General features: G+C 30.3%; 2 protein-coding genes across 3 annotated transcripts in view; both read left to right on the plus strand.

Moving 5' to 3' along the window:
• The first annotated feature begins 1,458 nt into the window (after window positions 1-1,458).
• On the plus strand, window positions 1,459-3,745 carry LOC126856024 (cytochrome b5-like). 2 transcript variants are annotated; one of them, XM_050604184.1, is made up of 4 exons: window positions 1,459-2,016; window positions 2,257-2,385; window positions 2,464-2,537; window positions 3,236-3,374. In XM_050604184.1, the coding sequence occupies exons 1-4, from the start codon at window positions 1,849-1,851 to the stop codon at window positions 3,255-3,257; spliced, it is 393 nt and encodes a 130-aa protein (XP_050460141.1). In that variant the 5' UTR covers window positions 1,459-1,848; the 3' UTR covers window positions 3,258-3,374. The 2 variants fall into 2 exon arrangements, with proteins under 2 accessions (XP_050460141.1, XP_050460139.1); XM_050604182.1 differs by having other exon boundaries at window positions 1,467-2,016; window positions 3,274-3,745.
• Window positions 3,746-5,172: 1,427 nt separating this feature from the next.
• Window positions 5,173-21,907, plus strand: part of LOC126855968 (b(0,+)-type amino acid transporter 1-like) — a 37,373-nt gene continuing 20,638 nt past the window's right edge. The window contains exon 1 of the mRNA XM_050604097.1: window positions 5,173-5,648. Within this exon, the coding sequence (XP_050460054.1) occupies window positions 5,624-5,648 (25 nt within the window). The 5' untranslated portion in view covers window positions 5,173-5,623. The remainder of the gene's footprint in view (window positions 5,649-21,907) is intronic.

The following is a 21,907-nucleotide window of genomic DNA, read 5'->3' on the forward strand; positions in this document are numbered from 1 at the left end:
TTTTATTTCAAATGTAATAAAAAGGGAAAATAATTTTTAATATAGATATAAGTTTTACGAATTTAATATATAGATATAAGTACGTATGATGATAAATGTATTTTATTGTACGTAACACTTTATGAAGATAACAAAAATATTGTATAAAATAAATTATTTTATCGTAGAAAATTATCTTATAAAAATTATTTTTTTTTCTAAAATTGTTTTATTAAAATTTACTTTAATAATACTTTTATATGCGGAACGTTCCACAATACTTATGTACATCTGTATTTACACGATATCTGTACAATTGAACAAAAATAATATAATTGTTAGCTTTTGAAATTGCGATTACGATTGTTAAACAATAATGCCAAACAAGAATTGACAACCGTGCTATTTCCTGTTGATATGATACACAAAGTATCGATAGTCACAAAGCAACAAATTTTATTATTCTTCTACTATTCTATTATTATTGGTTATCAAACAATATTTAATTGCACATATAATTTTAATTATAGTTTAAACACATATATATTCACATATATATATATATATATACGCAAGTATAAAATTTGGAAAAAGTGAGTGCTTATTGCATCTTGTTGCGTTACTGCTTTCTGCAATGAGAGGCCAAAAAGCATTTTCCGTTTCAACCCGTATTTCGGCCATAAAGCGATACAAGGAGAACTAGAAGAGGAAACTAGAGAAACAAGGATAGCATACGAATATCGTTCCTTGTCTGATGTTATCTCATCCCAACAATGTTATCGCATCCGTGTACTCAATACGTCAGTCATGTGCTTTCATGTACGCTACGTCATACGCAATGAAAGAGAGACGAAGACGACGTGATCATCTCTCTTTCGACAATATCGAAAAGTGAATGTAGCACAGATATGAACCAAAATTGAAAAGTGGACGTAGCACGGAAGTGAACCAACTGACTGTTTTATCCTGCCTGAAAACGGATGTGGCCTTGTAGTTCCAAGCCGCCGTAAAATGAACGTAGAGAGGCGCTGCTGTACGGGACCGAAAGCTATCATACGAAAAACGCCGGGATGACCGTTCTCAGGCTTCTCTGCTTATACTAATAGAGAGGCCATAGCGCGCAAGGAGGATCGACAAAGAAAGATATATTTTTCCGTCTCAACTACGGTCGTAGCGCACATATAAGAGGGGAGCACACACTTTTGCATAAGCGCATAATTATAAGCATAAGGAAATTGATTGGTTCATTTTCTCATGCATATATTTGTGGACCAATCAATTTCTTTATGTTTATGGTTATGCGCTTATGCAAAAGTGTGTGCTCTCCGCTATACGCGGTTCGTGCTTGTGTGCATTATCCCCTCCACTGCCGGAACCGGTGTGTTATTCCCGTTCATTGGTCACGGAGCTACAGTTGAGACAGAATATATCCACTTCTCTGTCGATCCTCCTCCATAGCTTATGTATAGGCCCCTCCATAAATTCTATGTTGAAATCGCACAAAAAATCTCATAAGAGTTTCTCTTCATGCTTCCTGAAATTATGCCGCCAACGCGAGTATAATATAACCAATGTTAAGTTAATACAAAATTATCAGTACCTATACCAATTGGTGGTGCCGATCGGAAACACTGACCGAGAGGTGACAAACTACATCCGTTCACCGAATACATTTGCTATCACTTATCAGCTGACGTGTATAATGTATATTGAGTATATTCATTTAAGAATAGGAAACGGTACTGATTAGATAAAAGTGCTGAGTCAGTCGTACAAAACATTTGTCATTTTTGGAAAACGACGAATTGATCGTGATTCTCTTCGATTAGACGAAAATTAGAAGCTGTGGACTGAGTAAAAATCCACGAAATGGCAACTAAAGACGTTAAAGATATTAAGGACATTAAGGACGACACCTCTGCCACTTCGTCAAGCAAGTTTTTCACGCGGGCGGAAGTGGCAAAGCATACCGAACCCAACGATACATGGATCATTATTCATAATAATGTTTACAATGTCACTCCCTTCCTTAATGAGGTTAGTTTTTTTCATTTTGCCAACAATAAACTAGATCCTATTATATCAATTGATTACATTTAGCAGAGTCTCCTTATTTTGAATACAATATATGTTGATTTTATTGTATTTTCTTTTGTTGGTTGTATATTAAATTTAATTTGCTGAAAATCTAATATTTAGTTTGATGAAAATATGTTTAGTATATTTATTATTTTTATTGTAATTAATTTTATATAGATTATTTTCATTAATATATAGCATCCTGGAGGCGAAGAAGTACTTTTGGAACAAGCTGGAAGCGATGCCTCTGAACCATTTGAAGATATTGGACATTCAACTGATGCAAGACAAATGATGGAATCGTATAAAATTGGAGAATTAGTAGAAGTGAGAATAAGTTTGTTATATTCAAGATTATTATTTTTCTTTTCCATTTTTATTATATAACATCTGAATATATTTTAGAAAGAAAGGAAACAAGATAGTGGAGAAAAAGATAAATTTTGGTCTAATGGAGCTAATGACGAGGACAATTCTAGGTATCACCTCTTATATTTGTTTATTGTGCAAGTTTTACTCTAGGACTTTATTTTAACACTAATGATTCTAACATTTCAGTTTTTCTAGATAACCATATTTTCTATAATCATTTTGTGTTTTTTTTCTTCGTTAAAGGAGCTTTCCCTAAACTTTTTTTTAAGTGATCTATCTCTATACTATTTAATTTTCTTTTATTTTAAATATAAAATGGAGTTGATATGAACATAGAAACTTTAAAAAAAAGTCAAATAATATATTTTTTTATGTTATAAATAATATTCTATTGAATTATATCTAAATTTGGAGAGTCATAATTTTGCATTTTTTTCTTGTTAATAAATTATAAAATTCCAAATTGAATTGTAAGAATATAAAAATGACATAGCTTTATAAATCTAACATTTTTTTAATCATATTTTAATAATGCTATGCATGAATTTTATTTAATTTTATTGATATTAATGCTTGATTTGCAATGCCAATACAGAAGTATATGCTTTGCTTTTATAGTTACTTGTAAAACATTTAAGTTTTATTTTTTTCTTATTTTCCAAAAATTTTATTTTTTATTATCTGAAAGAATTTACTTTTGCTTGACAATTTTTACATTTATATAAAAATAATGCCGAATGTTCATATCATCCAAATTTATAAAGACAAAAAGTTTTTTTTTTTAAGTATTGTCATGTATAAATAGTCGATGCTGCATCGTGATGTGATGATTGGCAATTGCAGTTCTTGGCGGTCCTGGTTGATCCCGATCGCTCTTGGAGTGTTCGCGACCCTCGTCTATCGCTACTTTATCAACACACATTAAGGCGTTCCTACTCGGATCCCTTTTTTCATATTATTCACTTGTTAATACATATATATATCAATTAATATCAATCGCTATATGATCAAGTGTTGTACATTTTATGCGAATGTATATCGCACACTTATCATAATTGTTTTCTATGAACCAAATAGCATTTTGCTGGCCTAGCAGTCGTAACCAAGAGAAAATAAGAAATCGGCCAACGATGTATTATATTATAATATACAAATAACGCGCAATACAAATAGCGCGCATTTATATGTTTATATGTATACGTTTGTATACACATATTGGTATATATATGCATATATGTAATATATAGCGTTCGTACGCAACATTGTTCCCTGCAAATTGACGAAATATATTAATTTAATTCCTTAGAAAGAAGAACCGCCTAAAAAAAAAGAAGTAAACCCCGTCCATTCTTAAATCCTTGAGCGGTAAAATGATACAAGCGCATACAAGAAGATGAAAATTATTCGTGAAAATGATTCGATTACTTATCAAATCGTATATGAAGTTTTCATCATTTCTTTGATCATATTTGTACATCTGGCAGCAGATTTTAATCAAGACGGTTGCATCGATCGTCAATAAAACAAATACAAGTGACAACATTTGAAAAATAATACTTTTATATAACAAGTATATATATGATTAATTTTATAATATAATCACATTTATTTATTTTTTTATCCATTTATATATCAATAAAACGTGATGAATCACGAATTGTAATGGTATAATATCGTGTGTAAGTTGTGTCATACAAATCGAAAGTTATATACATAATATAACTCGAATATATTGAGTAGCTATATATCTTTAGAATCATTCTGTATGTAATTATTAATCAACAATTTTAATTTATGAATTTATTTATATAATACATATACATATATATATATATATATATATATATATATATAATATTGTATAAATAAATTCATAAATTAGTATTATTTATTAATAATTACATGCAAGATGATTCTAAAGATTACTGACAAACTTCAGGAGCGTAGAGGGGCGGAATCTAACAACTTTTGATTAGGAACCCATGTTCTCTGAAGTAATCCTGAGTCGTTATAAGTCTGACTTGATGCCACCTGATTACATCTGTTAAGAATATATCAGAAGCCTAGTTTACGAAACACCAATGGACAATCCAGAAACGCTTATAGTCAGAATACTTGTAGCATCTGACATGGTCTGGGATATATCTGAGGTATTTGAGAAAGTGTGCCGGTGTTTCGTTCGATGATGCAATTGTGATGGCCGTCTTCGAACATCTTTTGTAATATACTGTACAGTATTATTATGTTCATATAACTTTTGTTTAATTATTAAATTTTGTATAAATTAAGATTATTTCTCTCATTGGTACAAAGTAATTTATCTTTATATTGAAAGGCTTGTACCAATTTCGGAGAATATGGGTTCCTAGTAAAAAGTTGCTATATTCCGATCCTTCTATACGAAGTTATTAACCTTTAGAATCACCCTGTACAAGCATTTATTTGAACTCGATATATGTAGGAATCCAACGAAACGCGTAGCAGAATGAAAATTAAGCGGCTGGGATATTACAAGACGTATGTCATCGACATCCCGTCGTAAATGCGTGCGGTCGAGTCATTACTCCTGCATGCAGGAGGCGCGTGATAACTGATGGAGACTTCATATTCATATTAGAGTAAGGATTCGCGGTGGCGTCGCCCCATCGTCGATATCGAGCGAGCTCTCCAACGCGCGCGTCGCGTTGCGCTGATTCTCCTCCCCGCGTACTCCTCGCTTCGCCCACTATCCCGGTGGCTCTAGTAGAAGACCTCACCTCTGACGAACGCCCAGTAAAGCGCGAGAGCTCAGTGAAGGTGTATTGTGGAGAGTAACACTTCGACAGAGGCGTCAGCGATAATCTATTTAAAAAAAAAAGAGAGAAAAATTGAGAAGAAGATCCTTAGAGATTTTTTTGGCGAATAAACAAAACCAGCATTGCGCGAGAGCGAACACTACTGAGAAATCAGAAAACGCGATAAAGAAGAAACGACGTGTTGAGAAAAGGGAGACGGCAAGGACCGGTCCCGGAAAAGCAGAGGTCGACGAGGGGCGGAAAGATAAGGAGTGCAAGTAAAGGACGAGGACGACGAAGAGTGGAAGGATAGCAGCTGCGTAAGGCGCGAACGGCGGTGGTTGTATTGAAAAGTAGCGGCGTGGTGTCATGAGAGGCGGTCTCACGGTCCGCCCTTTTTATCGGTCCCTCCAAGAGTCATGCATGTCGCGCCCCTCAAACGAGGTAAGTGCGTATTAATCATCAGAGCCAACCCTCTGGGTTCACTCGCGACGACAGAGAAGCTGGTTGCATCAACATTTAAATAGTTTTATTTTTTGAAAGGAAAAATTAATTAAAAATTGCGATTAATTAATAAATTAATATCCATAGAAAAAATTATTAAAATTTATTTAAGTGTATTTTCTATTTATTTATACTTCTGTGTCTCATAGGTAAGACTATGATGCAATTAAGCATAAGATATGTATAAGAAATTGAATTTACATTTACGAAATTAATAAAATTCTCATGTAAAATTTTAATATTTTATGAACTAATAAGAACTAGACCTGGATAGTAGGATGTCAGTTTCAGGAAAAATTAAATCTCCCTAAAGAAAACAATCTTTTACGGGATTGCTCGTGAAGAGGCGGATAAATCAAAGTTAAATAGGAGTATCTTCAGAATTTTTCTTTTAAAAAGGAAAGATTTATTAAAAATCACTGTTAATTAATAAATAAATCAATTTATAAAAAAAACTATTAATATTCACCTAAATGTGTTTTTATAATTGTTAAAATCTTTATTTATAATTGTCTCTCTCGTAGGTGATGTGCAATCGGCCGTAAGACATATAAAAAATTGAATTTACAATTGCGAGATAATAAGGTTCTCATGTAAAACATAAATTTAATAATTTAATAAGAACCGCAATTTAATAAGAACCAGACGTAGGATAGTAGTACATTAGTTGCAAAAAAATTAATTTTTTTTCTGCATCCGATTAATTACCCAAAACATGAATTTTTCTTGATTCCATACCAAGTCTAAAAAAATCTCAATTCAAGATTAAATTTTAATAAACCCCTCTAACACTTCTGAGGAAGCGTAAGTAAAAAAAATATCGGGACGGAGTCTCTGAATTGGGAGATTAAATTTATTCTACTAATTGTTTATTGTGGCTTTTCCGCTTTTTATATAGTTCTTTAATTCTGCGATTATTACAAGGATTTAATGTAATAATATTTCCAAGTAAAATTAAATTAGCTATAATGTTCTTAAAGTACTAAAATTAAATTAGCTAGTAATGTTCCTAAATTTCTGAAAAAGGAGATTAGATTATTGTGCCATAAATCTTTTTCGATTAATGGTCGCACATTTGCCGGTATACACATGATACGCTCGCTTTGTTTGTAATGGAAACAATTGGCACACCTTTTTTTGTTACTTCTAGTAGTAATTGAATGAATTGGAATAAAGAGCTGCTTGAAAATTTAGGAGTATTAAACAGAAACTATATTTTAAATATATATTGATTAATCGATCTTGTTTTACTATAATATGTCTACAATATAATTATCGTGAAGAAAAGTGAATTAAATTACAATTATAAATTAATCACTTTGATGATGGAATTACCTTATATTATTTAAATAATTTATTACTCAATTATTAATTATGGTTTGTATAATCTGTTAATCTTTTGGTGAGAAATGTAGAACTTTGTTATATCTCGATTTTGCGAATAGATAGATAGGATCATTAATTAAATGCTATACATGCATTATATATAATACATCATATTACTGTCGGAAATTAATATCTGGTTATCATGCAATATTGCTGTGCAAAATTTCAATTGACAATTAATCTTTTGGAAGAAGAAGGAAAAGGACTAGATTAATTTTTATCCAGATAAGTCCTTTCTTAAGTTGATATGATACAAGTAATTTCCGCTGGGACAATTATTTAATGACAATTTTAAACTAGATCAAAAATTAAGATTCAAATGTTTTGTGTGTATCAAGTATAATAAACAAACGTAAAAAAAAATTGTTTGTCTGTCTCTATTTAAAAAATCGATATCAATCTCAATTATCTTCTTATCTAAAATCTCAAAATAGCAAAGAAAAACAAATATATTTTTTTCTTACAAGACTATTCTTAAATCACACACAGATTTAGAATATCTTACATGTATGTAGGAATATTATCCGAGACAATATTATCTTAATCTGTTCTGAGAATATTGTCTGAGATTGCATTGAGAAGACATATTCTGCGAATATAATCAGACCTATTAACGTCGTAAAGAAAGGGAAGAAAAGTGCACTTGCACTTTGCATTCATAAGACACGGGAGAAAAAAAGCAGAGAGAACGAAAAAAATTATGAGGATTACGAAATAACTCCATCACACAATATACATATTTTTTTGAGAGAGAGCTATATTTTCTTTCTGCATCATATAAGCACAGAACGGATAGATTATTTCAATACCAACGTCGAATGAGTAATGATTATATTATATCTTTTTCTGGCTCTAACTATCATCAAGAAGTACACATTAGAGGTATTCTTATTAATTATAAAACATAAGAAGTAGTTGAAGGTCAATGGGGAATACATGAAAGGTAAAATGTTCTTGATCGATGAAAAATATCTTTATACAAACCTTCTTTGCGTTCCTTGCAAAAATAAAAAATATTTTCAATATAACCAGTGTGGGAAAAAATATTTTGAGTTCTGTTATATAAAAGAAGATATTTACAATTTAATATTTTTTTGTACAAAAAAATATTAAATTGTAAATATTTTATTGAAATTTTTGATGGAATAGATTATAAATATATATATATATATATATATATATATATATATATATATATAAAATAAATTCTCATATTCAAAAAAAAATTAATATTTTTTATGTGTGTTGTATCAAACATAATAAATATAAATCTAAAAGGAAATTATTCGCGCATTTTTATTTAAAAATCGATACTAATCTACTAGTCAAGTCTTTTTTCTTTATCTGAAAAACGAAAACGTTCTTATATAATATTATTCTTATCATATACAGATTTAATTTATATATGTCAAGCATGAAAGAGATTAAGAAAATCCGTAAGAAAAATTCTTTCTCACAGGAGATTCAGAGAACATTGTTTTAAAGAAAAAAGAATAATAAGAACAGAAATCACGTTCGCTCATTTTTTTCGATATTCAATGAATAATGCAATCTTATTTAATATCTTGTATTATTTCTAAATAAAAATGTGGAATTTAAAAAAACTAAAATATCAAGAAAATTGAATTTAAAAATAAGAAAAAACTAAAATCCAGGCATAAGTTTGAATAAAAGTAAATAAATAAAGTAAATATTATTTTCATTTTTAAGTCAGTTTTTTTATTTTGTAAGCAAGTTTGAATTTTGTAAAATATTTATATTTATTCGGAAATATTTTTAAGAAGCTTAGAGAAAGTAAATAATGTATTTTCTTTTATGGTTTCGTATTTTATTGTTAGCCGCTTGGTGAGATGAATACTTTTGGAACCGAACCGAATTGAGCTTGCGATCGAAGGCAACGAGAGTGTTTCGTGTCGCGAACGCACTCGGATGATGAATTACGAAAAACCTGTTGGTTGTCCTCGTGGTCGAAATATTGTGTGCCAAGAAGATGCGTCCGGTAGTTACACTCTCGAGTGCTCGAATCTCGAGATGCTTTTGCTAATTATAAACTCGCCATCAAATCGTTTATTTCTTCTGTCAATGAAGAACGAGTTTTACGAAGCTCACTCAGAGGAGTTTGCAGTTATCAATCACTTTTAGATACTTTTAGATATTTGCGATATCATTGCATGAAAATGCACATTGTATAATCTTATGCCTGAATTTGTTAGCCAAGAAAGAGAAATAGAGAGAGAGAGAGAGAGAGAGAGAGAGAGAGAGAGAGACATAATTGGAAAATGTAATCAAATCAATAGTTGCAGTAATGATGAAATGAGTAATTAATAATAGTAATTATAATTGTATTAGCCAAAATCTGAAATGAAAAACTTATCGATTGTCAAATGGAAAATGATGACAGTTGTCAATTAAAAATTTGTATTAATTAAATAATGAAATAAAAAACATTTAGTTAACCACATCAGGTAAAAATTAAATTTGTGTTTTTACGATATTATTTATTTGCCTTGATATTTTAATGATTTATTTGTCAATTCTTGATTATATTTACGCACATATATAGATGTGTGTATATGCGCGCACGCGCGTGCGTGCGTGCGTGCGTGCGTGCGTGCGTGCGTGCGTGCGTGCGTGCGTGTGCGTGTGCGTGTGCGTGTGTGTGTGTGTGTGTGGTGTGTGGTGTGTGGTGTGTGTGTGTGTGTGTGTGATAACATATAATTGATTTTAGTGACAATGTCGGCGAAGATTAACTTTGAAAAATTGCATTTTTAAATTTATTTTATGACCGACTATCCGAAAGATGAGACTCTTCTTGTGAACGATGCTGCTCTTTATACTTAACCCTTTCGTGACATCATCATTTCACGATGATAAACGATTCGATGTCATACGAATGTCACAGATTGTCTTTTCTGCAAATTGCAAAAGATTTTAAATTGTTACATATACATATACATATACATATACATATACATATACATATACATATACAGGGTGCCCGGCGTCAATCGCATCACCCGTCGTATGCAGGTAAAGCAGATAAAACTGAAGAGAAAAGTCCTGTATCACTTTGCTATTTTTGCAATAATTTTCAAGAAATTAATTAAAAAAGATTGATCAATTCGCGTGAGTATAAGCGCGCGACGAAAAAGGACGGCCTAAAGACAACCCAAACATTTGTGGTTGCTACGCGCGCGACAAAATTTTGGGAGGAGCATTCTACAAATGACAACGGTTACATACGAGCACAGTCTTCTATACAGGTCTGGGCACTCGTTACCCCCACTCGGCATTTTGTGTAGCACCAAAATCGGGCATTGTTTCTGCTCTTTGCCATGGCGCTACAATCGGGTCGGTGTGCAAGAAAGAAAACCAAAGAACAACTATCCTTTTCAACCATGCGTATACGCAAATATTGATGTATTAATATTTTTAAAATCTGAATACACTATTTTGTATAAAACATTGAACTAGTAGTAAAAAAAGGTTGAAATGTATCTGAAATTTGATAAAAATTGTGCATGCGCATTCTATCGGCCCGCCTGTCATTAACGACCGTGCGGCAGAAACGAGAAAGATTGCCCGCATTTGAGACATGGCTTTCAAAGGCAAGTGCCCAAACCTGTATAGAAGACCGTGCATATGAGCGATACATAACAATGGATTCTCGCATCCTAGCAACCACACATCAATGGGTTGTGCCTTTTTACTGCGCACTTATACTCACGCGAATTGGTCGATCTTCTTTAATTAATTTCTCGAAACTTATTACAAAAATAGCAAAGTAGTACAGGACTTTTCTCTTCAGTTTTTTCTGCTCTACCTGTACGACCGGTGATGCGATTGACGCCGGACACCCTGTATATATATATATATATACAGAGCATATATGTCTCAGAGCATCTGTGATAACGCTCGTGGGCAGGTAGAAGACAGTAAACTAAACAGAAAAATCCTTTATCATTTTGCAATTTTTGCAATAATTATTGAGATATTAATTTTAAAAAATTGGCGAATGAGCACGCATTTTGCGCGGATAGGCCATGGTACGCTCCAAGCATGACAGCGGCAAGCTTCGTAATATCACACGGCAACAAAAAGTTTGGTATCCCTCTCGTCGCGAGGCCAAACTTTTTGTTGCCATGCGATACTACGAAGCTCACCGCTGTTACATCTAGAACGTACGACTCGTGGTCTAGCCGCGCAATAGCCCGACCTACGAGCGTTGTTACAGGTGCTTTGGTATATAATTATCAAAAAATTAACAAAATTTTAAAAAGAATTTAGTTTTCGAATAATTTTTCTGATTATCTCCTTATGCGTAATATTAATATAATATAATAATATATTAGTACCTGTTTGATATTAATAGCTGCAATATGTGATACTATGATATATTAATAATCGATAAAAAAAAGGTTATTAGTTAAGGAGAAACAACGCGTTATGATTAGACAGATTTGAAATATGGATGGAGGGATACGATCGATACTGCGAGATACGAAATCAGACAAAGCTCCAGCTCGAGGATAACACCGGATATACCCGATAACGATCATAACGTTGAAATTATCGACCGCTTTCTCACGACTGTTGCAGCGTAATTGTTGCAGGCGCGTTTAACGCGCGATAAAGTCAAGCGTCCACTTGCGAGGGCCGCTTAATTCGCGATTAATCATCAATGGAATGATAACAATGCTATCACGCTCTCATACCTAATGTACCTCTCTCATATCCTTTTATTTACTCTGGAATTCATCGATTACAACTCACAATTAACGAGAACAAATTTAACGAGGCGCATCATTATATTTTAATCGTAAATTTGTATAAAATAATACTTTTGAAAATAATTGTGAAAATAATTATGAAAATAATTTCACACATCGTGTCTTTCATTTCATACTCTAATTATATATATAATTATATATATATATATATATATATATATATATATATATATAATTTAATATATAATATATTAAATATGCGTATATACTATATTTTACTTTTTTTGAAATTCGATTTAATCGATCTTTAAAATCGATTAAAAGATAAAACTGATAAACACATCATTTTGCTGCGTTGCTAGAATTGCTCGTTCATAATAAGTTTTGTAAGTTTACACGTTTCCTACTTGATTATAATGTGAAGACAGACTTGTTTTATTCGCACATGTGACCTCTCGCATACCAGGAATAGATCTGTGATGTCATTCAAAGTAAAGCTCTCTCTCTGCGGCAGGTGCTTTCCCGATAATATTAATGGATTTTCCTACTTATGTCCTGCGATTTTTGCCACGAAACTTCCTATTCAGCAAATGTATTAATGCGAATATTGCTTAATGCAATAATCAGATTCGATTTTTCCTAAAAAAAAAACGCTAAGGATTTTGATTTATCACTAGAATTTGTCGCAGGAGCATATTGGATTCTAAATGAAAAATTTTGCAAGATTTTTTCACATTAATGAATAAAATTAAAAAGTAGAATTGGGGAGAGAAAATAAGAGAATTAATGTAATTTTAATTAATGTAATTTATTAATGTAATTTATATAGGTTTTATTTTATATCAACGATTATAATATCTGCCTCTCTCTATTATGTTCAATAAATCTCTTCTCTTGGAAGACGATATTTCTATCCATCCGAAATAAGTAAATGTATAATATATGTAATTATAATATTTTTTTATCTACTTCTAATATCTACCGAATATTTCTTAAGATATATTATATCGATTAAAATATATATTATATTATATTAAAAACAAAAAATAAATAATTGATACAAAACATAATACATACAAAAATAAAATTTGTTTAATTGTTTAAGAAAATAGAAACTCTGCGGTTTAAAATTTATGTCGACTTATATCACATATGTTGTTTCAAAATTCACGCATGAAAGGCAAAATTTATAACTACTACTTGTATAAAAAACTTGTATAAATTAGCCAGTGTTATACGCGTAATTTAGCTCGTCAACACCTCGCATAAAAAAAAATAAAAAAAAATTTTGTCTCTGACTATATCCATTATGAGCAGCCTTGCTTAGATCTCATCTTTCAACGAGAAGCATCGAGTGCTGTCGGCTATTGTGCGCTACTTTATTTAGCATACATCCATTGATGAAAAGCGGCGCGTGCATGAGTTGCGTGCTGAGAATGATTGGCTTAAACGAAACGTCGTTTACTTACTCTCTCATCGTCATACACTCTTTCTCTTTTTCTCTTTCTCTCATCTCGTGATTGAAACTTGTTGAAGAGTTCGTCTATTTGTGGCTGGCTTTAACACATCGCATGACTAATTTGAAACGTTAAAAATAAGCTTACGATCGCCCAGATAGACGGATATTCGGCGCGGATCGAATTAAATTGCGAAAAAAAAGAGAGGTATAAGTCATTGAACGCTCACGTAATCATCCGCATGATTCGCCAAATGAGAATCGAACAGTTGAATTCTATATTAAATCACGTATAGCGACAACATGGCAATTCGCTCACGTCAGCAGGAAGTGTTGTATGATTATCTCGGTACAATACGTAAAAAAAATCTACAATTTGGCAATAAAGTTGCTTGAATTGTAAAAAATTTTGAAGTCAAGACGTTAAAAGTTTTTAGCGATTAATTATCAGTGCTTATTATTTATTATTATATTAACTCTAAAATAATTTAAGAAAAAATTTACAAAAATATAATATCTTATTCTATTCGTGTGTATGATAATAATAAAATCAGTGTAATTATTATAAATATATAATGAAATGTATAATTATAAATAACAAAATTTGAGAAATAGAATGTTATACCATTAGTATATTCCATTTTTTTGCAATATGTGTTAGTATTGTGACGCAACAGCTAGCTTATCGACGCGTAATTCTTACGAGTAAATTAACACATACGTGAGACGATATATAGCATGTAAGCGACGAAGGATCGAGCAAATCGATTTCACATTCGTATTTAATGCAGACATAACAAAGTGTGGATATTTTTGAAACGCTAAAACGGTAAAACGGAAGAGATGATGTGCCGCATGTGCGCTTGTGCTCCAGAATTTCTCTCTCTTTGGCGTTTCTCTGGTTTCACGAGATGACGCAACTCCACATAGCCTCTTCTCCGCATTTACTCTCATATTACATGATCGCCCTAAAAAGGGTCAAAACAATATAAAAGAGGGATGTATAATGTATTCGTAAGAAGTTTTAACAGATTAGCAATTTTAATTGAAGTATCAATAACAGAGAGAATATACATAAGGATATAGATATAGTATTAATAAATTTATAAATGATGATTTGTAAATAAAATTTTTATAAAATTGCAAATAGTGCATTAAAGTGTACGAATTAATTTCATGAAATGTCTGATTATAATGCTTCGTTTTTTTAACCTTTGCTTATAGTTCATATGACTTATAAAACCTTTATGTTGATTATAATCGATCGTATCAACTATACGATATGTATATCTAGTTTTAAACTTTACTCTTACGGAATTTCAAGGTTTTAAATTCAATTATTTATCAAAATTGATATTTGAAAGATTATAGAAATGATGTGTTTTTGTTCTCCTTTCTTTAATATAAAAAAAATGTAATGCAATATTTACAAAAATATTGCAGACTGCATATTTTTTATCTATCCTATCCTAAAATATATTTCTAGTGGAGGTACCTTATTGTAATTTCGTAGCGAGAAATCTTTGCAGTCTTTTCGATTTTCGAGACAACATCCTTTTGACGATGTCGGTAGATGCTTTGTACGGAGACTCTTGAACGGGAAACACTAAACGAGACAAGTTATATGATCGTTTATGCGCGTCAATCAATAGAAAGCGAAAAGAATAAAGTAGCAAATAATCCAACCAACAACCGCAATCGTCGTTAAAACAGCGTATCAAATCGCGAAAGGAAGGCAATTTTGAGAAAAAGAATTGTATTTCCGACACAATAATTATATAATAATATATAATAATATTTTAATTATATAATATATAATAATATATTATTTTATTTAAAGGTTTTGCTCTTCCCCCTACACCTCATCCCAAAAAACTAACCTAACCCAAATTTTTATTAAAAAAATAGGAATTGGTTTGGATTATGTTAGATTTTTTGGGGGTAAAGGAGAAGAGGAGCCCCTTTTCCATCTTCACATTTATTTAAATACTTAAATATACAATAGATATAAAATTCATGCTTGAAAAATTATTGCATTTAATACTTGTTTTTATCGTAAAATTTAATTGTTGTAATTTAATTGTTGTAATGTAACCATTTTTTAATAAGTAACGAGCGATGACCTCTGGATGTTATTTAAGGTCATAATCTTGACAACATATATCAAGGTTGTCATCATCATCAAGGTCATTGATTTTTGAAGAGGCTGACTAATAATGTAATATTTACCTTAATTTGTAATATATACTATAATTTATAAAACTATATATATATATTTTTTTAATTATAATCTTTTTTAAATTTTTTAATTATACTTTAGAATCATATTCTAGATTCAAATAATTCAAATTATTCCAAAAAATTATGCATTTACAAAATTGAGAAAAAATGTATATTGTAGAATAATGTTTATAAGAAATGTAATCAGAATGTACGTGATGCAATTTTAAACACGATATGCAATGCGCATTAGCAGCTTAAAAGTAACAACAAATTCATATTATTGCACTGAGACAATCTTTTGTATAGATTTCAAGCGGAATTTTTTGAAAAAAAATAAATACATGCAAAATATGATATTCCAAATGTAAATATTGAGGGACTTAACAAATCTTGTGGTATTCAACACGCGACGTGTATTACTTTTTGCTTTAACGAATAAACTATGATAATTATATAATTTAGCATCAATTAACTCGGATTCATAAGTTTGCTTTCTGAAAGAACATAGGCAGAAATATTTCCATCTCGAAGTTCAACTGATTGTTCTGCAAACGACAAGGAATTTATTTTGACATTATGTGCAAATAATTATCTTATGTTTAAAAGAAAATTAGTCACAATTGGTTTAAAAATTGTGATTATTATACATGTTAAAAAAAAAACAATACCTATGTAAATTTTTTATATAACATGTAATTAAGTTTATAGTTTTTTGAACAGGTGGATGGAGATTTTTTCAAAAAGAGAGACCATGTATCTCCCACAATATTATACAAATACTAAATAATTTTTTACTGTATACTAATAATTTATGCATTTTAATATTAATTATTTTGTATACAGTAATATTATTATTCGTGCATTATGAAGAATAGCTATAATAATATATTGGAATATTTTTCGTATTAAAATAATAAATACTTTTTTATTTGTATAACATATTGTATATCATACATATATTCACTTTAAAATTCAACATAAAATTTGAGAGACATTGCTTTTTTTTTGTTTGAGCTATATTGTTTTTTACGAAAAATTTTTACGTCACGTTTCTGCAAATCGTCAATGCAAATCATATTACGTAGACTAGATAGAGAATAAAGTTGTGTTCTATTGTTCCAATGTTTTTTTGTCTATTAATCTATCTGACCGCGCGGATTATACAAAAAATAATATCGAAGATAAAAAATATGACCTAAATGGGAAACGGCCTTTACAATCGCATTAACGCGAATTATTCTCTTGCATGGAAATAAAAAGGTCCGCTGAGAATTTTAACTAGAAATATCTTATATGTATATCTCTTTCATAAATGAGATGTCCCAGAAGTATTCTCAATATTCTATTTTTCTATTAAAGTTAGAAATATGTGTATATATACATACACACACACACACACACACACACACACACACACACATACACACGCACCCGCACACACACACAAGCACACGCGCACGCACACACATATATGTATATATGTATATATATACATGTGTATATATGTGTGTGCGTGTGCGTGTGTGTGTGCGTGTGCGTGTGCGTGTGTGTGTGTACAGGGTGTCCGAAAATTTGCGTAAGACCCTTTAAGGAAAGGTGAGCCGTCGTACATCTGAGCACTCACGCACACTACCAGGCGCGCGGCTCACCGACCGTGCGTCCAGCTAAAGATCGGCGATAATAGGTCAGACTTCACTCAATAATAACTCTTTTATTAAGCATTATAGAAAAAAATGGTACAGGACTTTTTTGTTCAGAATAACACCCTCTACCTTTCCTTAAAGAGTATTACACGAATTTTCAGACACCCTGTATATATTTCTAACTAGAAGTATATATATATATCCAGTCAGCCACGTCTGTTTTAACATATATTGCCAAATGCTTGCTACAAATTATTGTCAACAAAAAGGCTACAAATTTGGTACAAGAGCTGTTATTACCGATTCAGTTGACAAATTGCTAGCAAAAACCGCGCAAAACTTGCTGAAATATCCGGATAGCAAATTGGTGGCAAAAACCGAGCAAAGCTTGTTGATATGGTTGACATCAGATTGATGGCAGAAACTGAGCAAGATTTGGCGTGTGTAATCTGACGGCAGATTGGCAACAAAAACCGAACAAAATCTGTAGTTTATTACAATATTTGAAATGGTATAGTTCAGTCGATTACCGCTATGTGGCACATTACTCACTATCTATATCCGTAAGATTTTATCATGAGTGTATATAAAGCCTACAAAATGTAGTAAATAATATTATAATATTTATTTCTAACAGTTCAATTTCTGACACGGTTCTCATACTGGGAATTGGGAATTTAGATATTGAATTGACTTTTGAAAAATTGGACAGATAATTGTTCAATTTTAATTTATTTGGGCAATTTATGTCCGAAAAAATTTTTAATAGAATGAATAAAATTATTTAAATTTATGTTTTAACACATTAAAATATTGTTATTGTATAATAATATTGTAATCGATCCTACTTTTGCCAAAAATTTTGTTAAAAGGACGTCAGAAAATAATCTCTCATGAATGTGACATATATTATAACATCCTTTCTGAGACCTAACTTTAAAATACCTAATTAGTCATTTTGTGATCAAAATTTATCGTCATTTTGCTACTTAGAATTGACACTTTAAATGCATTTAAATACATTTTATATTAATGGCCAAAAACTACAGATTTTGTTCAATTTTTGCTGTCAATTTGCCATCAGATTGCCCTGCGCAGATCTTGCTCGATTTTTGTCGCCAATTTGACATCAAGTTATGTCAAGCTTTGTTCGGTTTTTGTGGACAATTTGCTGTCAGATTATGTCAGCAAATTTTGCCGGCAAAACACAAGCTTATTGCGGACACAGATGACACCGGATTTGTTATCAAGTTTTGACTGAATTTGATGCCAATTTGGCGACAATTTGCTGTCAAATTGCTATCTGTATATACAGGGTGTCCGGCAACTTTTAACACACCCGAAGTGTGAAGATAGATTGGACCAAACTGAGTCGAAAAGTCTTGTACTATTTTGCAAAATTTATTAATAGTTTTTTCGTTATTAATTAAAATATGTGAGTTAATGAGTCCATTGGAAAGCGGTAGGCCGGTATCGACAGGCATGTACGACGGATTACTTGTGTACGTCTCTTAGTAACAAAAGCATCATCTAAGCGAGAGATGGAGTCACGCTGTCACCTCTTGCTTAGATGATACCTTCGTTGCTAAGAAACGTATACAAGTAATCCGTTGTACATGCCTGCCGATACCGGCTTACCGCTTTCCAACGGACTCATTAGCTCACATATTTTAATTAATAACGCAAAAACTATTGCAAATTTTGCAAAATAGTACAAGACTTTTCGATTCAGTTTGGCTCAATCTATCTTCGGATGTGTCAAAAGTTTCCGGATACCCTGTATATATATATATATATATATATATATATATATATATATATATATATATATATATATATATACATACAAGATATCCTGGAAAGATTGTGCCAACGCTCGTGAGTGGATAGAGCACAGTAAACTGAACAGAAAAGTCCTTTACCATTTTTTGATCTGAGCTTTCTTTTCGTTGTTATACGATGTTAAAGTCAGCTAAGCAGCGCCTGTCTACAATGGAAAACAAAGGAAGAACGTCGAGAGTCAGAGTAACGAGACGGCTTTTTGTTATACATAACAATGAATTCTCGCGTCCTAGCAACCACACATCAATGGGTTGTGTCTTTTTACTGCGCGCTTATACTCACGCGAATTGGATCTTTTTTAATTAATTTCCCGAAAATTATTATAAAATTATTACAAAAATTGCAAAGTGGCAGGACTTTTCTTTTCAGTTTTACCTGCTCTACCTGCACACGACCGGTGATGCGATTGATGCCGGACACCCTGTGTATATATATATATATATATATATATATATATATATATATATATATATATATATATATACATATACATTTAAGAAAAAGACGATTGATTATAAAAATCCGAAAATTGATAATTACTTTTTGATAAGATATTTACTATCTAAAGGATTAATCTTTATTAAAGAACATAAATTTTTTTACTGTATTTTTTATAAAATTGAATTAGGATAAAAATTTCTAATCTCTTATAAAATTTTATAAGAGATTAGATTTTATGTTTTGTAACTTCTCTGTAATATTTCAAAATGAATTTATATGCATTTATATGCGTGTAATATATTTCATATAATGCTCTTAAATTGCATTCTAAAATGTTACTTTTAATTATAAGAATAGCATTTTTGTCTATACATCTTCGGAAGATGGATTATAAGATTTATTACCTTCTTCTTATCTTCGTTTAATTTCGACTTTATGTGAAAAACAATAAAATAAATAACACGACGTTTTTCCAACAACGAAGATTTTTTATGATTGACACGGCCTTGTTCATGAAACGCGCTACAATAATTGGCTTTCCAACACCTCCGCAAGCGGGAACCATTCCGCACGCGCTTCAAATTAAGAGCAATTGGATCATTGTGACACTTTACCGTAAATGGTTATGGTTATTAATGCAATTTGACCTGCGGTAGAATGTTAATGTTACGAAACATGTGTCGTTTTAACCTGGTATTATCAGGGCTGGATAAGTTAATTTTTTTTTTAACTAAATTAAGTTTAAAGTTAATGACTAAAAAATAACTAACAATAAGTTAACGTTAAAAAATTACTTGAACAAAAATTAACTTTAAGTTAAAATTAATGTTAAGTTAAGTTAAACGTTAAGTTAAAAAATTATTACCTTATTAAAAAGTTAAAAATTAATTATGCAAATTTATATGTTTTTTATATAATTAATCTTCTAATTGTACATTTTAAATAAAACTTTTAAAATTTTAGGTAATATAATAAAAAGGTAGTCTTATAAAAAAGATAATGTATTATAATGTAATATTTTTCCTCATATAATAAATAATAATCAATAATACACTTACAATAATTAATAATACATAATAATATAGTATTTAAAAATAAAACGGTTAAAAGGACTTTTCTGTTTAATTTGAACCGCCTGCAAGCATTTTATTTTTATTTTTATTTATTAGAACAATAAATTAAAACAATTTAAAAATATTTATTAAATTTTAATAAAAGTGTTATTTCAAAATTATGGTTCGTCATTTTTCCTCTTAAATCATCATAAACTAAACTACCTGCACTAAACATACGCTCTACGTGTGCCGAGGATGATACCGTTGTATTATATTTTATAACCGCACGTTTTAATGATACTGAATATTGTTTTATGTTATCATAATTATAGTTATATAAATAAATAATTTTCAACTATCAAAGATACAAAATTGTTCAACTGCGTAACTTGCGTTTTCTTTCTTTTTAAATAAGAAAAAATTGTCAACCGCATTGGCAGGATTTGACTTTTTAAATTTATCTTCGGAAACATTGTTATCGCAAAAAGATTGAAGGCATAACTTCAATATCTCTGTAAGATGCTTTTGATCATCTTTCTCTTCCACCCAGTCTAATTTGAACTTCGGTATCAATACTGCAGAAATCTTAAAATCTATATTATCATAAGTACGTAATTGAATCTGAAATGTTTCTCACATAAATGATTAATATTATAATATTAATTTAAATTAAAATTATATTTTAAAAGTATCATTTTTTTTAAATTTTTGCATGATTAAATAAATAATTATTTTGTTATAAATTGATAAATTATTTCTTCTATTATTAATGTTTTTACAATTTTTAGTATCTATTTAATATAAAAAATAAAATAAATAAGAAAATGGAAAAAAAATAAATTAGGAAATATAAAAAATGAAAATAATCCCAATTTATATTTCCTGAGCATCCTAAATTTTCTATTCAACAGTGAATCATATCCGAGAAACTTGTTGTATGACAAATAAAATATTCGCATTACGATCAATCATTTTCATATAACTTTAATATTGAAAAATTATTTTAACTTGTAAAAAAAAAGTTAATAAATTAAAGTTAATGCATTAAAAAGTAACTAGTTTAAGTTAAAAGTTAACGCATTTAAAATTAACTAAGTTAAGTTAAAAGTTATTAACTTTTTAACTTAACTTTTAACTTTTTAATTAATTACTATCCAACTTTGGGTATCATATATTTCTCGAGGCATGTGTAACGAAGTTACACGATAAAATTGTAATATTAATTGTGTTCATGTTTGATCTAATTAAATCTTAAACAATACGATTAGTCAAACGTGTGCAACTTTATATGATTAATTAATTAACATATTTAACTACTATTGCAGAGAGAGAGAGAGAGAGAGAGAGAGAGAGAAATTATTTTTAGAAACTAACTAGGAGTTAAAAATCAAAAAGAGGATATAGTTCCATTTTCATTTAAAAA

The sequence above is a fragment of the Cataglyphis hispanica genome, chromosome 17 (assembly GCF_021464435.1).
Source record: "Cataglyphis hispanica isolate Lineage 1 chromosome 17, ULB_Chis1_1.0, whole genome shotgun sequence".
NCBI classification, from domain to species: domain Eukaryota; kingdom Metazoa; phylum Arthropoda; class Insecta; order Hymenoptera; family Formicidae; genus Cataglyphis; species Cataglyphis hispanica.